This window comes from Amblyomma maculatum, chromosome 10, assembly GCF_055883805.1.
Source record: "Amblyomma maculatum isolate TAMU_Amacu chromosome 10, ASM5588380v1, whole genome shotgun sequence".
NCBI classification, from domain to species: domain Eukaryota; kingdom Metazoa; phylum Arthropoda; class Arachnida; order Ixodida; family Ixodidae; genus Amblyomma; species Amblyomma maculatum.
This window is the reverse complement of record NC_139353.1, coordinates 31747327-31762612: the sequence shown is the minus strand read 5'-3', so window position 1 is coordinate 31762612 and position 15286 is coordinate 31747327. Positions and strand designations below refer to the sequence as shown.

Here is a 15286-nt window from a genome sequence, read left to right as displayed (position 1 = left end):
AGAAAGACGAGTGAAGGCAGCTTGATAGAATTTAATAATTTTGTGGCAAGATTTTGCAATCCTTTCTTTTTGTTTTCCAAAATAAACTTCAGCCACAGATTGTAGATGGCGTCAAGATCCCCGTGGACACTACAAAACCAAATCCGAATGATGTGGAATTTGATAACTTGTACTTGGACATGAATGGCATCATTCATCCCTGCTGTCATCCAGAAAACAAGTAGGTTTGCACGTTTTTCCTCTACCTTCCCAGCCTTGACACAACTGATGGTGTGCTTGGCTTTGTATTTGCAATGCAACTATGATGCATGGATCATAAAGCAGGCAGCAGCGCAGTTATGTTAAAAGGTTGTTCCGTATTTTTCTTTTTTTAGAGCAATTTGTTGGCAGGTCTTTGTACAGAGCTTCGGACATTGACTAGAATGGTGCGAACGTTAGTTCTTGGATCTGCACCTCCCACAGCCACTGCGAGGGCTTTAACTGTCTTTTTTTTTTTTTTTTGTAATAATTTCGAAATCATTTTTTGCTCCAATTTTTTTTTTATCTGAAAGAGGAACAATAAAGGCTGCTGAAATAGGTGCGATGACAGAACTCAATTTTTAAAACCAAGAATGCTATTTTTATGTGCTTTCCCCCTTGAAATGCATAAAGTGCAATATGTAGATGATCTGATCACCTTGAGGCTTGTTTAGCTGATTATTATGTGACAGGGCTGTTGTGTTTGAAAAAGGCATGTTTTTGAAGGGCCTGGTCTCACAATGTAGAAGCTCTTTGTATCACAGTTGTCCAATAACACTTGCTTGGGGGCTAGTTGGTGCAAGTTCCTTTGAAAAGATGTAGCGCCAAAACTGACAACACAAAAATAGACAGACAGGATAGGGCACCTGTCCATCTCTATCTACGCATTGTCCGTTTTGGTGCTGCAATTTTTACTCTTGCTACTACTATGTTATGGCACAGGGTTAGTGTTGGCGGCTACTGTTGATGAAAAATTTCAGTTTGGCTCCCTGGCTACTTTCTGGCTGCTTCGGACATTTATTTTGGCGCATTTACTAGTCACTTTTTGTTTATGTTAGATACAGTAGCAAGGAAATAAAGACCACCAATTTATTTCCGAGCTTTGTTGTCGGGCTAGACGATGTGCATGCGGCATGACCACCAGCAGGGATGGTGTGCATCGACAGAACCTTGCGCGTGCCTAGGGAATCTACACGTGAATGGCACCACTTCACCGACACGCTTATAGGCTCTGTACTTGAGTCTGACATGGTACGCCACCTTGTGAGCACCGTGCATCTAAAGTACTTCTTTCACAAGGATGCATGTGAAGCTCGGTGGCAACACCAAGTGGGTGCCAAATTGGGTTAGCCGCCCCTAAAATTTGTGGGGACACAGGAAAATATGCAAGATGGTTCGTTCGGACCCTGATGAGGGGGAGGTTTCATATCGGGGTACAGACCGTATTTGCCTCGTCAAAGGTGCTGTCTGAAGCTTTTCCCACTGCTGTTTGTTCATTTATGTTTATGTAGAGCCATGTGTGCAAAGACCGCCTGATAGCGGGCTGCTCGATTAGACATGCTTGAGTCTGTGGCACGAAGCAGCATTGTACTAGGACACCTGCGATGTGTGCCATGGTAATTTTGGCATTGCCAGTTTCTTTCAGTTCGTTCTCTGAGCGTGTATTCTCTGGTGCGAACTTAACAAAAACAGAGATGCATGGCAAAATGAAACAACTTGCTTGTGACATTTTTGTTACTTACATTTGGTCTATGGGTCCAAGAAGGCACAGCTTTAACATTTAGTGTTTCAGCTGAGCTAGATAGTAGCAGTAAAATTACTCTGGTAAAAACACTGTCTATTCTATATAAGCAATGTGTTTGTCTTCTTCCATGCACAGAAACTGCATTTCTAAAGAACTGAAAAGCGAAGCAAAAACGAAGTGCAGCTTATACATTTTAAGACAGCTTAATTATGAAGGAGGAAAATTTGTTGTTTATTTAAAAATGGTAGCTTGCCAGTAACAAGTTTTAATTTTCGAGCCGCTTCCACTCGCGTCATTTCTGTCCGTCATGGCATCTTTATTTCATTGATCGCGGTGGCAGCTTCACAGCCTGGATGCCACAATCAGCAGCCCGAAGGGCAGCCACAGCGTTGCTGTGCTATTTTCTTTACTTTTTTCTTTGCTTCTTTACTAATTACTTTTTCGCCACCACCACCATGCGGGCTTTGCATCTGTCGCGTCTTGTCTTATTTTCCCCTAACCATGGCGTCGTCTGCGAGGTGTTAAAGTTAGGACGCAAAATTCAAGCTGCATGCAGTTGAATTTTCCAAAAGCATGGGTACCGGGTTCAAGGAAGGCAGTTTGCAGTTAGCGAAAAAAATATCTGAGACGGGCGCAAAGCCGCCAGTGTGCTCCGTGCAATGAAGCCGACCATGAAGGCCAGGATATTGGCTGGTTGGCATTGCATATTTCTCCTCGCTGCTCCGCCCCCTCCTCCTTTCCTCCTCCCTCTCATTTTTTTTTCCGATAAAACATTTTTGAGAAGTAGTACTGCTCAGACTTTGGACGCTACATGCACTTGTGTGAGCACTGCGTATCACAGGATATGCATATGCAGAGTCTGCCGCAAGCACATATTTTTGTCGCACTTTCTCGCAGCATGATCCTCAACGTGTTTTCTACTGAGTGAACAGGTGCGACTTATACAAAGTTTCGACTTATACACCGGAAAATGTAGTAATGGTTGACATAGTATTTGTTTGCAATGCACCTGTGGCTTAAATACTGAGCAAAACAGCCAAGCTTCAGGGCTCTGTATGCTGTTCTACTTGTCTACAGATTTAGAGCTAAGGTCAAATGGCATGGCTACTTTAGGCTACTTTTGGCTCGAGTTCTGGCTCAACAGCAACCTTTTGCAACAAGTCTAAGATCTTGTACTCTAGTACAGCTTGTTGCTCTGTTAGTGGCATGTGTAGAGAAGAGTCCACTCTTCACACCTCTTTTCTTTTGGCAGACCAGCCCCCAAAAACGAAGATGAAATGATGGTTGCCATCTTCGAGTACATAGACCGCATCTTCAGCGTGGTTCGGCCCCGACGACTGCTCTACATGGCTATTGATGGAGTGGTGAGTCATGATGTTTACTTATTTGGTTAGTGCTCAGGAATCTGGTTAAAAGGACACTGCTGTTGGCACTAAAAGTGGCAGTGTATCTTTGAGACAATGTCAGTCTCATAAATAGCAAAGTAGCGGGGGTGGTGTTTTAGACGGCGACCTTTCCGCTTTTGGTATGGTGCCTCACTTTTGTGAATGGTGCTGACCTACAGTTCTTACTGTGATCGACCACACATCTCATGCCTGTATTGGCTTGACATATGAGGTCAGAGGTTTTGGCAGGGTTACCTAGATGTCTTGTCTTCTTGGTAGGGAGGGGTAATTGGCTGCAAAAGACAGGCTGTACAGATGATGTACGAGGAATGAATCCATGATGATGATGTTGGTGATCAACTGCAGACCACTGCTCACCACATAATGGCTTGTATGAGCAACTGCCAACACTGGTTCAGCATCGCATTGCTATTTTTTCATTACTGGTGCATCGTAAAATGGCACCTGTGTTTCATGATACCGTCATGCAAAGGGGAAAAATGACTGAGCGAACATTGAAATAGTTTAGCTGGATTTCATTTCGTGTGGCCTGCTGCTGGAAAGTTTGCACAGTGTCATTCTGCTCTTTCCCAAGGGAAGCAGATGATGTGCCTCAGACAGCTTTATGGAGAGAAAAAACAGCGCTGCAAAAAGAGTGACCACTGTCATAATCATTTGTTTGAACTATGCCTCCCAAGATTACTATTTATCAGCCTACCTTGTATTCACTCATTTATTGTCGCACAATTGCGTTGTGAACATGGTTTCATTTCATATTATAGGTGCACCGTAATTGACAATTTAACTTGTCCTCGAGCTTTCAGGAGGGATCTCCAACTGTTTTTTTTTATTACTGTAATCAATGCTTGCCTTCGACGAGTAAACCTTGAGGCTAGCATATTTCAGTGCAATCAAGTTGCGGAGAGTGTCTTTCTCAGCATGGCCATATTTCAGGGTAAGTAGGTATGAGTTGATTGGAAGGAAACCCATAGCGATTCAGTGTGCATCTTTGTAAATAGCAATCTCGCATGAGGCACACTGCATAGGCTCCACAGTGCACGATGCTACAATGCTCCTTGCCCGTTTCGCTTGCCGTGCTGCCTCGTCTAAACCGGAATCTTATTGCGCAGGCTCCACGGGCCAAGATGAACCAGCAACGCTCGCGCCGTTTCCGGGCTTCTAAGGAGTCTGCAGAGAAGGTTGAAGAGATGAGTCGCATCCGCGCGGAGCTGCGGGATCGGGGCGTGCCGCTGCCACCCGAAAAGGACAAGAGCGAGCACTTCGACAGCAACTGCATCACACCGGTGAGCGGTCACTGCTCGAGCTCACTTTTCACCGTGACTACACTCTTGCTGCCTCTTATCGTGGTGACGAAAATTTCTCTCCTGTTGAGAAAGGTGTAGTCACTGCGTCAGTATTGAGGATGCTTGCAACTAGCATTCTTTGTAAGCATATGGCGTAGTGGCTTATGGGTTTGGCTTGGGAAGCAGCAATCCGGGTGTGGCAAAACTATTTACATCTCACAGGGTGAATTGTTCTGTACTATCAACATCGATTTAGTGAATACTTGCTGCGGTGGCTTAGTGGCTTTGGTGTTTGGCTCTTCATTATAAAAGTCGTAGGTCAAATTTCAAACTGCGGTTCAACGGAGGCGAGATGCAAGAGGTGTCTATGTGCTGTGCTATGGACCCTTTGCAGAACTCGGGAAGTCAGCTTCTCTGCACATTAAAAATCCTTTCACTGTGGCACCCAAACCTGTTTTGAGAGCAGAAATAGGGTGCTGTGCAGGAGACGTCTTTTGTGACAATAATGGCCGTGTTCATTTCCTGCACCCCTGTGCCTTTTGTTGCTGTTGCGATTAACAGATTAAGAGCACCTCTGCGTATCATTTACATGATTGTAAGTCAACTCGAATGTAAGCCGACCCCTCCAAATTGCACGTCCAGAAATTAAAAAAACAGAAATACTGGTGGATCCTTTCAATAACAAAAATTTATTGCCTGGCAGTACTACTGGTCCCCTCCTCAGATCACATATTTCTTTGATGCACGCTGCAAGCTTTGCCTCCAGCCATGGATAGCATCCAGACTGTATCCCTCAGAAGCCTCTTTGCTTGGCGTCACAGTTGAAAGTTATGCCCCCCTGCCACCGCACTCCCACATAGCTTATTCAGAAGCTTCGAACTTGTAGCCCAATGCATAGTTGTTTCTTTGGCGTAATTGATAGCTGCCTTCTTGCATGCTGCCGTGAATGAGTGCCGAGTGCTTTTCGTACTGGAGAACTGATGACGAAGTATGTGGCCGGCCGCCAAGTCAAACGCGCAAACCTCGGGCAGCACAAAAGAACGAAGGATCGATGTCGGCTCTTCCATCAACCATCGACACTTCCTGGAAGTGCTGCCGTGTCACTCGACCCGATGCGACTGACATGCAAATACGAGGGTCTCCATGATTGGCCCTTCCGACTTCCGTAAGCTATCGACACTCCCGTAGTTGCGGTGCGCACACTGAAAGTAAAAAAATTTAAATTCTTCCTGAGAAGTGCGCACGGCACCTGAACGTTGCGTTTTTAGCTATAGAGCAAACGAACTCGCCGTAGCCTCCTTGATACATTGTCTTGTTCTGCCGGGCTTTGGTTTCGATTGTAAGTCGACCTCCTCACTTCAAATTTTAAAATTTTAAAATAGGTGGTCGGCTTACAATCGTGTAAATACGGTACCATTCATAACCACACCTCTCCTCCCCTCCTACTTTTCAATAGCAGAGGAATGCTATTTGCCAGGTTCATGTATCACATGAGGCTTGATACAGATGTTTTCTGCACTGCATGGGCAAGGAAGAAGGTGGCGATGAACACGTAAAGAAGACGGTGCGATCCTGCGAGAAAAAATGAGAGGGAAGTAAACGAGTTGGTACAGGCACGGGACTGGGCGGCATGCCTTCGGGAAAGATAATTTGGTGTGTTTGTTGTTTTTTCATGCTTTCTTCATTTTTTTTTCTCTTCAAGCTGCAGCTGTAGTTTACCTGAATAGGCTGAGGTTTCTTGCCTCTTCTTTTTCATTTTCCTGAGGTCTCGCACTCCCCCCTCATATTATATGTTTGCAAACATGGTATCTAGTTTGGAGTTGTGCTTACATGTGTTTCTTTGGGCTGAGCTTTCGCCTTCCACCCTCAGTGGCAGGCGACCCCTATCTGCACATATCGCAGTGTTTTAAAAATCCCTCTTCTTTGAAAGGACGTCCTGTTATTTCGAAATATCTTCTAGGATGTTCATGGTCGTGCTTATGAAGGAACGCCGCCAAAGACTTATGGTGAAATCAGAAAACTACTTTGAAACCTTTCGTTTACATTCTAAGCCTGCTTTTCATCCTCATTCAGCTCCTACGTCCATGATTGCCCACCCTGTTTGTAAACATGGTATTGGTTAATGTAGTAGTCCAACATGTTGGATTTCACTTTGGCTGGTTTTGTAATTATCTGCACACACTTTTGATTCAGCCAGGTTGTTTGCATTACCACACAGTACTTCAGTTGTCAAGAATATCTCAACTTATCCTGCATATCCTGCACGCATCAAGAAACCAGCAGACACTTTTTGTGTACATGTGGCTTACATTCACTGCAGCAAATAGTATATTAAACTAACTTTTGCTTAGGAGGGCCAGTGTTCTTAGGTGCTTGCCAGTCAGTATTTCATGCTGATGATTGAATTGATCAAAGCCATCTCCAACTTATCTTTCTTTAATTCTTTTTGACAAATGCAGGGCACACCATTTATGGACCGTTTGGCAAAATGCCTCCATTATTACATTCATGACCGGCTGAACAATGACCCAGGCTGGAAGAACATTGAAGTCATTCTCTCAGATGCCAACGTGCCTGGCGAGGGGGAACACAAGATCATGGATTTTATTCGAAGGCAAAGAGGTGTGTGGTGTGTGTGTAAAATGTGGCCAGTTTGTTCAGAAGAGAAGGTCTGCAAATTTTAACCCTTGTGAACACAACTCTGAAAGTTCGCTGGTCGTAGTTGAGATGCTGTAAAACCTCAATATTTCAAACTCTGTAAGTTCAAGGTCCCAGGTAAGTAAAGGAGTTTGTGCAGTCTTGCAGTTTCTAAGGTAGTATATTTGACTGGATAATTTGAAGTGGCGGCCTGCATGGGCCTGTTTAATTTGAAGACATGGGATGCTATGTGGGAGTGCTCAGTCTCAATTTCGCCACAAATTAATCGAATGACGACCCCTAGAAGCCGCTTCGTTAACGCTTAATATGCCATAGCACCCCAACCTCGGGACAACAAGCACAAAAAACTAGCATATGCAGCTAAGCCTGGTTATAACAAAATTGTAAAATGTCCGCATTTTTTCTTTGAATCCAGGTTTTCGTTGTATGTAGTTTTTGCATGAAGACTCGAAAGGACAATGCAGAACGGAAACCAGATTAAGAATTTAATGTAAGGCAAACCATCTTTGAAAGTGTTTACTGTAAATCAGAATAACTCGAAGTTTTAGAAGTAGAACGTTCCTTGATCGCACTGGGGCACGGTGCGACTATGGCAGCAGCCTCTACCTCCGCTGTGGCTCGCACAAGGTGTCTACGAGAGGGGCAGGGAGAGGGTGTGGCGAAGAAGTCAGAGTCTGAGCAGTGCGCGCGGTTGCACCGCTGCCAGACGAGGAGGCACCTGCGTCCTCACCATGTTGTGTAAGCACACGTTCCCTCTAGCCCGCCACGATTGCCCCAGGAAACAGACTCTCTTGCCTCGCGCTCGCCGGCGCTCAGCTGTTCCCACTACTGACGCATGAGAGATTGCAAGCAACCGTGTGGCGGCGGTGGGTGCGCACTGCTTTAGGGTGCCCTAACTCCTTACCTCGTGTCTTTTTATTTGTCTTTTTACTTTTCACTGATTGTGAGCGCAAACTACTGTAGTGCCATGTTCCAAAAATGAAAGCAGTGGAGACTGCTGCATCTGCCACATAAATGAACCGTCTGCGCTGAAACACGGCGCGATGCATGAACTGCAGTCCCTCATTGCGATCGTAGACGTACCTCTCAGGTCGGTTCGTGTAATATCTTAATGAAATTTGTGGGGTTTTGCCAGATATTCAGTAATTCAGCATCAGCCAAGGTATAGTTGGCTCCATGAGTGCATTATATCAAGGTCAACTTCCAAAATATGTTTGTTACATGCAGTTTTCAAATACACATAATTCAGTGGGTCGGCTTTGGGGAATTGAAAAGCTTCTTAACATCGAGAAATTCACTACATGGAGGTTAGTTACATAAAGTTTTAACGGTAATGGGCCGCTGACATCGGAGCATCTCTCACTCATAGCAGTGGCAACGTGCCTTGCGTCATGACCATTTTAGAACACTTTTCACGGTCTCGGTAAGGCTTCACTTTCTCACTGTTCGCCCAAAAATAAATGGCACCAATTTATCTTTTTTTTTTATTGCAGTACCGTGAACGATGCGTGCATGTTGCGTAGATTTCATAATTCTTCTTTCTTTCACAGCCAATCCGAAGCATGATCCCAACACTCACCATTGCCTCTGTGGAGCTGACGGTGAGTGGGTGTTACATATGAAGTCACATATTGCTCAGCTTGAACATCCAATGTCTTCATTCGAAAGGGACACTTTGAGGGAGGGGGGTGGGAGGGGGCAGGGCAGGGTAGGGGGGCAGGGTAACCAGTATATCGCCTCTTCAGGAGCCAGGTAAGTCTGCATCTACTTAGGTGGACATTGGACCGCAAAGCTGCAACATGAACACTGCATCAGTTTCTTTACTTTTTTAACTGGTCGTTGAACATGAATAAATGTTTGAGACTACAAAGACTTCAGAAAATTATTCATCACTTATGAAACAGGTCATAATGCTCGTTCTGTGACGACGGGCAGGGTGAAATTCAGCATTTGTAGTGCCGAACGCTTCTCTTGTCTTTAGGTCTGCACAGTTATACACTTGACATTTGACCATGAGCTCTTGTGGGAACGACATTCCCTCTTGTTGACTGTAGTTGCAGTTTGTATTGGTTGGAGCAAAACTCCCCTTGACCCACTTACTGAAAACTTGCCTCATTGTTTGGGGACCTTTGTTGACATCCACCAAAGAACTGGGAGCTGCTACCGCCATCAATATTGTGGAACCGCCAACGTTCGGATCCTAGACGAGGAATTCCAGAATAAATCAATGAGTGCAACTAACCAGTATGACTAACCTGCCAATTTTCACCTTGAAGTTCCTCCACTTTATCGTTGAAGAACTTTTGTCAGAGATTTCTCCATTGGCAGAATTCTGAGAGTCTACTGCAGCACTTTTGTTTTGTCATGACAATGAAAATTTATCTTCCATTCTGCATTTGCCTGTTGACAGGTTCCACTTAGCAAATTTTATCATTCGTGATTATCCGACGAGAAATCCTGGAAACGACAGCTACTTACTCATTCCGCAGTGAAATTCTAATGCAAACATCTTGGCTTGCTTTCTTCAAAAGTTTCGCTGCACCTGCAAGAGATGGCGCTACAAGCTTTTTGATTTCCATCAAAGTTGCAGGTGCAGACAAAAGTAAACGAAGCACGCTATTTCGTTCTAACATTTTTCACGCGTTGCATAATTGAAACTGACAGCCATGGTATGTGCAAGCTGATAGTAGATGGTAGTGCGCATTGACTTGACAAATAGTTTTCTCATGCCTGATAGAGAAGGTGTGACTGCAGTTGGAATGGAAATGCATGCTCCGTTTACTTATGTGAGCAAGCCTGCACGTGGTCGCTTGTGATAATAGTAAAAACTCGTTACAAGAGACACTCAAGGGACCCAAAAATTCTTACCAACTTTATCAATTTACCAGCTTAAGAGAACCAAGTTTACTTTCCCTTAACTAAATCTGTTTCATATCAGTGTCCTGTTTTGTTGCAATATGTCAGGAACCAAGAAGGAAACTAAACTGTCGCATATACGAGTTCGTGCGAGTCAGCTGCGTTGCATGAGCACACCTGAGTTAATTGTGTCTCTTCTAAATAGTGAACAAGTTATTTTTGGGACTTGCAAAAGTTGCCCTTAGTGACTGAGTGTCTCTTGTAACCTTGTCTTTTGTATGCAATGTTGTTAACATGCGAAACATAGGAAAAGCAACCGAACCATTGCCATGTGTCTCTTGTAACATGTCTCTTGCAATGAGATTGTACTGTATTTATAACATAGGCTTCATTCTATTTTTTTCCGTATTCGTTCTGTTGCTCTCATAGCTGATCTAATTATGCTGGGGCTAGCCACCCATGAACCCAACTTCACCATCATTCGAGAAGAATTCAAACCCAATCAGCCCAGGCCTTGTGAACTCTGTGGACAAATTGGTGAGCAAAATCAAAACAATTTTGGATCAGTATCTGCTTACTTTTGTGGAATAATCTTCTCGAATACACAACTATATTTTTTTTTCTCATCTCCAAGGACACGAAATGAAAGACTGCCAAGGTCTGGCCAAGGAAAAAGCGGGCGAGGTCAGTATTTTGTAGTTGCCGAAGAAGTTTTAATTAACTTGGGGTAGAATCGTTGCTTTTTATAAGAAAAAACTTGCTGGGATCACAAAATTTGGTCATCTCGGCTTAAACCCTGCGCCCCAAAAACAACAACACTTGAGCATGTTTAGTGTGTCTGAATATATGCTACATAGAAACAATCAATCAAGTAGCCTTCTGGAGAGAAAATTATTGCAAAAACAGCATTAGTTACACGCATTAGGTGAGCTAAAGACGGAGCGCACGAGACTAGCTACCGTTATCCAACTCGAAAATGGCTCCGGTCTAGCTGTTTGTATCTCGCAGTGGCGGCTTTCTTTTCCTTTTTCTTTTTTTCTTTTTGGTTTTAAGTTTTTGCTCTGAGAGCCGAGGACAGCTTCCTCACTGTTCTCCGCAGTGATACTCGAAAGCCATCTTGTCGGAGCGCACTTTTTGACTTTTTTTTTTCTTGACAGTGCTGTGCAAGCAGCCCACGAATTTTATTCCACGAGGTGGCTGTGGCTCACGATGTTTACGAAAGTCATGGTAATTGAAGGAGAGGCAAAACAGTTCATAAACAGTTCATAACAGTTTTTACATTTTGCACTATGGTAAGGGAACCAACAAAACTGTCTCTCATTGTCCATCTTATCTGAGAATTCATCATAGTTTATTTTAACGGGAGTCACTGTATCTTGAGCGTTTTCCACGATGTTTGTTTCTTTGAAATTTTTCACGCCGCATACTTCATCGTACCACAGCAATGTATACATATATTGCAGGATAATAAACTTCATATCTGGAACCTGCTTGTCATGAGCTTATTTCTCTGCAACCTATTTCGTATGCATAAAACGTACAGATTCATTGCCCGGAGCATTTTTTATCACCTTTCCTTCTCTCGCATATATTTGAAGCCATGGAAGACACTAACAAGATGTCTTATTCTTTCTTTGTCTTCCTAGTTCGACGAGCTCGAAAAACCTATTGGAGCGGAAACGGAGTTCATTTTTCTTCGTCTCAACATTTTGCACGAGTATCTTGAACGTGAGCTTCGAATGGACAACCTTCCCTTCGATTTCAACATTGAGGTAATCTCGCTCTCCGCGGGTATGTTCCTTTCTTCCAGTGGCAAGTGCTCATAAATTCGCTACTCAAAAGATTTTGCATCGCAGTAATTTTATCTATTGAATACCTGGAATATTGTTGTCTATACGTTTCACATGAAAACTAGGCTAAAATAACTATTTTTCGCGGTTTTGTCGAGTGCTTTACGTAGCACACACTGTCGGGAAGATCGTAAGAACTGCGCCAAAATCATAAGAGCCTCCATGACTATTTTGTGAGTGCGACGCAGTAACAGTAGTGAGTCTTAACAAGCGGCCTCCTCATGTTTTGTGGAATCGTTTGAGGAGGATAGCCAGATGCGGGACTATGGCTCAGAATAAGAGCGAAGGAAGTGGTTGGATACAAGAGAGAGCAATAAGTGTAGGTGTTAGAATGATGTGACACCATTCCAAAATAAAATTAAAAGACAAGTGACGCGTAAAGCAGTATCCAATAGGGCAAACTGGTCGATGTGTGCACCTTACGGTAGCAGTGGGATGGTGGGAATTTAAGGGAAGTGAAATGGAAACTATGTTACTGGGGCTATGTTTTGGCAGTGAGAGACTTATGGCTGTCATTGCGCCCGCTTTATATGGTCTCCTAGCTTGAATGATCCAACTTTTTAAATTAATGGAGGTTTAATTAATGGTAATTAATGTAGTAAGTTTAAAGCAGCAGCGTACAGAGTGGTACGTCACGTGGGCGACCCATCTGGGAAAAGACCTGCTCACAGGGCCTACTGATGAGGTCTAACAGGAGCTCCCGAGCTTCCTGTTTTCGCAAATGAGGGCCTACTGATGAGGTCTAACAGGAGCTCCCGAGCTTCCTGTTTTCGCAAATGACAGTGATAGGTTGAGTCTTCCTAAAATTGCGGGCGTTTATGTACTTTTGGCAGTCATTGATAAGCTATGTCTTGTTCACCATGAGCTGAGTGGATTCATTCTTAGGCTTGTATGATATCTAATGAATGACCCACTCAGTTTTTATGTACGTACTTGCTGGGTTCAGAACTAGAATAGTAAAGGAAGTCAAGTAACATCTGTTTATTCTCCTTTCAAGCATTTAAGGGGCCAGGAACTTCTATTTTCGTATAGGGGCAACTTTGTTTATTTATTTGGAACTATATATTTCTCCTGTTTAGTTTTGGAGCGTTACAGTGCACGCACCCGTTCAAAAAGCAAAATAAGAGAGCTTGCATCATCATGCACTGTATATATTCCAAACACCTTTTGGTCCAAGTGAAACTGTCGTGCAACCGTTATGCTTTTTTGTGCACATCTCCCCAAATTGCGTTTTACAGAGGGCCATCGACGACTGGGTGTTCATGTGCTTCTTTGTGGGGAACGACTTTCTCCCTCACCTTCCATCCTTGGAAATCAGGTCGGTGTCTGTCTCTTTTCACATTTTTTGTTACCGTTTACAATCCGTGCGATTACGTCTTTAAGGAAATCATGTTTATCGAAATACTAAAAGAATGGTGTAAAAATGATGTTAGGCCTCCCTAAAAAGTCCAGCTCCAAGGTGTCATGGCTTTTAATGCAACAATTTTCTTATGTCCTTTCTGTGCCCTGATTAGCTACTGTTTCAAATTTTGTGCTGCAGCGTAGTGGTTCTGTTCAAATTGCAATTTCGCGCTTGTTTTGTGTCAATTTGTGTCACAGGTAATTTTTACCTGTGACATGCCTTGATGGAGAGTGAGAAGTCTTTCTGAGAGCTTTTTGGTGCTTGGAACCCTTTTGCTCATCTTGGGAGCCCTGACAAATGCGTTCAAGTTCCCACTGAACAGAAAACGCTGAGAACGATGAGCAGAAAAAAGTTGACCACCTCACACGGGAAGTTCCAAACACTAATGCACCCCCCACCAGGCTCCCTTTTGATGCCCGCTCCGCTATTCCCATCTTAGCATCCTCTTTAAGAAAGAGTACACATGCTCTCATTCCCCCGTGTACTTTTCCCCTCCCTCATAACTTAACGAGATTGGAGGAGGTTTTCCTTAGAAGGATAAGAGCTGGGGCGGCCCTTACCCCGTCGATAACATGCCAATGGGAATCTGAAGAAGACATCAGACCCACCACATGCCCGAAGTGTTCCACACCAGCTGCAGAAGTGGATGTTCGCCACCTGCTGTGGACTTGTGCAGGGACAAGGGCATCAAGGATAAAGATTTTGCAGGAAGTGGGACTGACCGCAACAAGGAAAGAGGACTTCTCCAAATGGCTCGCCGACAACAATTAGAGCAGGAGCCTTCTCCGGTTCCTTACGGACAATAATTTACACAGGTTTTTATAATATGCCTTATGGCAAGCTTGCGTAAAAAAAAAAAAAAAAAAGTGTCCCCATGCCCGAAAAGCCTACAGAGTTGTAGTCGAGACCATGTAATTCCACAGTATGTGACTTATATGCGCGGGTTTTAAGGCTTTCCTTTTTTTTTTACGCTGTCGGCTGTGCTTCCAGTCAACACTCCGCCCTCAATATTTCACATTTGTTATTGTCATAATGACATGATGACAGCACACTGTAAGATCATGTGATGCATTGCTGACAGGGGCTCTGAACCAATTGCATGTCAGTAGATTGTGAAAAAAAGAAAATAGCTGCCTTTGTTACGTTTGAATAAGCTCACAGCTGAACCCCTAGACACATTTTCCAGTCTCCGAAGGTAATCATTAAGCACCGTGTGATTATTATTATTTTTTTTTTTCACCATTCAATTCATAATTAGTGGAAATGGGGACTTCAGTTTTCTCTCTTTTGAATTGGTAAAGTACCACATTCTTATGAAAAATTAATTAAATGAGTTGTCAGTAAAATGAGAGTTGTCTTCTCTTGCAGGGAAGGTGCTATTGACAGGCTGGTCAACCTGTACAAGAAAGCTGTTTACAGAACCGGGGTATGAAAATAGCTTTGCTCTAATTTGATTTCTTTTTGTTTTTTATTAGCACCTGTTGTATTTTGTTGTACTGGCTGTTTCAGAGTTTTGCTACTAAAAATAGTTACGGGCCTTCACACCGCTTATAAAAATTTTGGTGGTGTGTGCGGCCTTATAGTCAGCTTTGTTTTGGCCATTTGATGTTTAAAGCCTGGTGCTTTTTCACGACAGCTCTGTCATTTTAAGGGCTTGCGGCAAAAATGTTTTTTGTTTGTTTATTTTAACAACGCTACCTAAGAGTACCCAAAGGGATTGGAACCTATTTAAATAGACCTGTACACAACCTTTGTCCGTAAAGTTCCAAGACTAGTTTATTTCTTCCCTAGAAGTTATTATAGAAAAGAAAAGTTGGCGCATATGTGTAGCATCTTGTTTTGGTGTTGACATACTGTTTGTGTTAATTGCTGGGGCAGCCACTAGATGGCGTTAATTTTGGAAACCTTCATTACCACTAGTCATCAGCACGTTCTGTTGTGAATGACTGTGGAGAGGTGGACATCTGTAGCGTAAGACCAGGAAGACGTGAGCGTCAGCTCATGCTTGTTTGTCCCCCAAGGAAGTTGAGGGCGCTGCAGTTGTCGACAGCTTCATTGCTGAAGATGAA

At 43.6% G+C, this 15286-nt stretch overlaps 1 protein-coding gene across 1 annotated transcript in view; it reads left to right on the top strand.

Annotated features, from left to right (window-relative positions):
- LOC146176065 (5'-3' exoribonuclease 2-like) overlaps positions 1-15286 on the top strand; it is a 92162-nt gene that overhangs the window by 4992 nt on the left and 71884 nt on the right. Inside the window, exons 3-12 of the mRNA XM_084582389.1 lie at positions 93-220; positions 3015-3126; positions 4278-4451; positions 6911-7073; positions 8660-8710; positions 10395-10502; positions 10600-10649; positions 11612-11737; positions 13054-13133; positions 14586-14643. Of these exons, the coding sequence (XP_084438515.1) occupies positions 93-220; positions 3015-3126; positions 4278-4451; positions 6911-7073; positions 8660-8710; positions 10395-10502; positions 10600-10649; positions 11612-11737; positions 13054-13133; positions 14586-14643 (1050 nt within the window). The remainder of the gene's footprint in view (positions 1-92; positions 221-3014; positions 3127-4277; positions 4452-6910; positions 7074-8659; positions 8711-10394; positions 10503-10599; positions 10650-11611; positions 11738-13053; positions 13134-14585; positions 14644-15286) is intronic.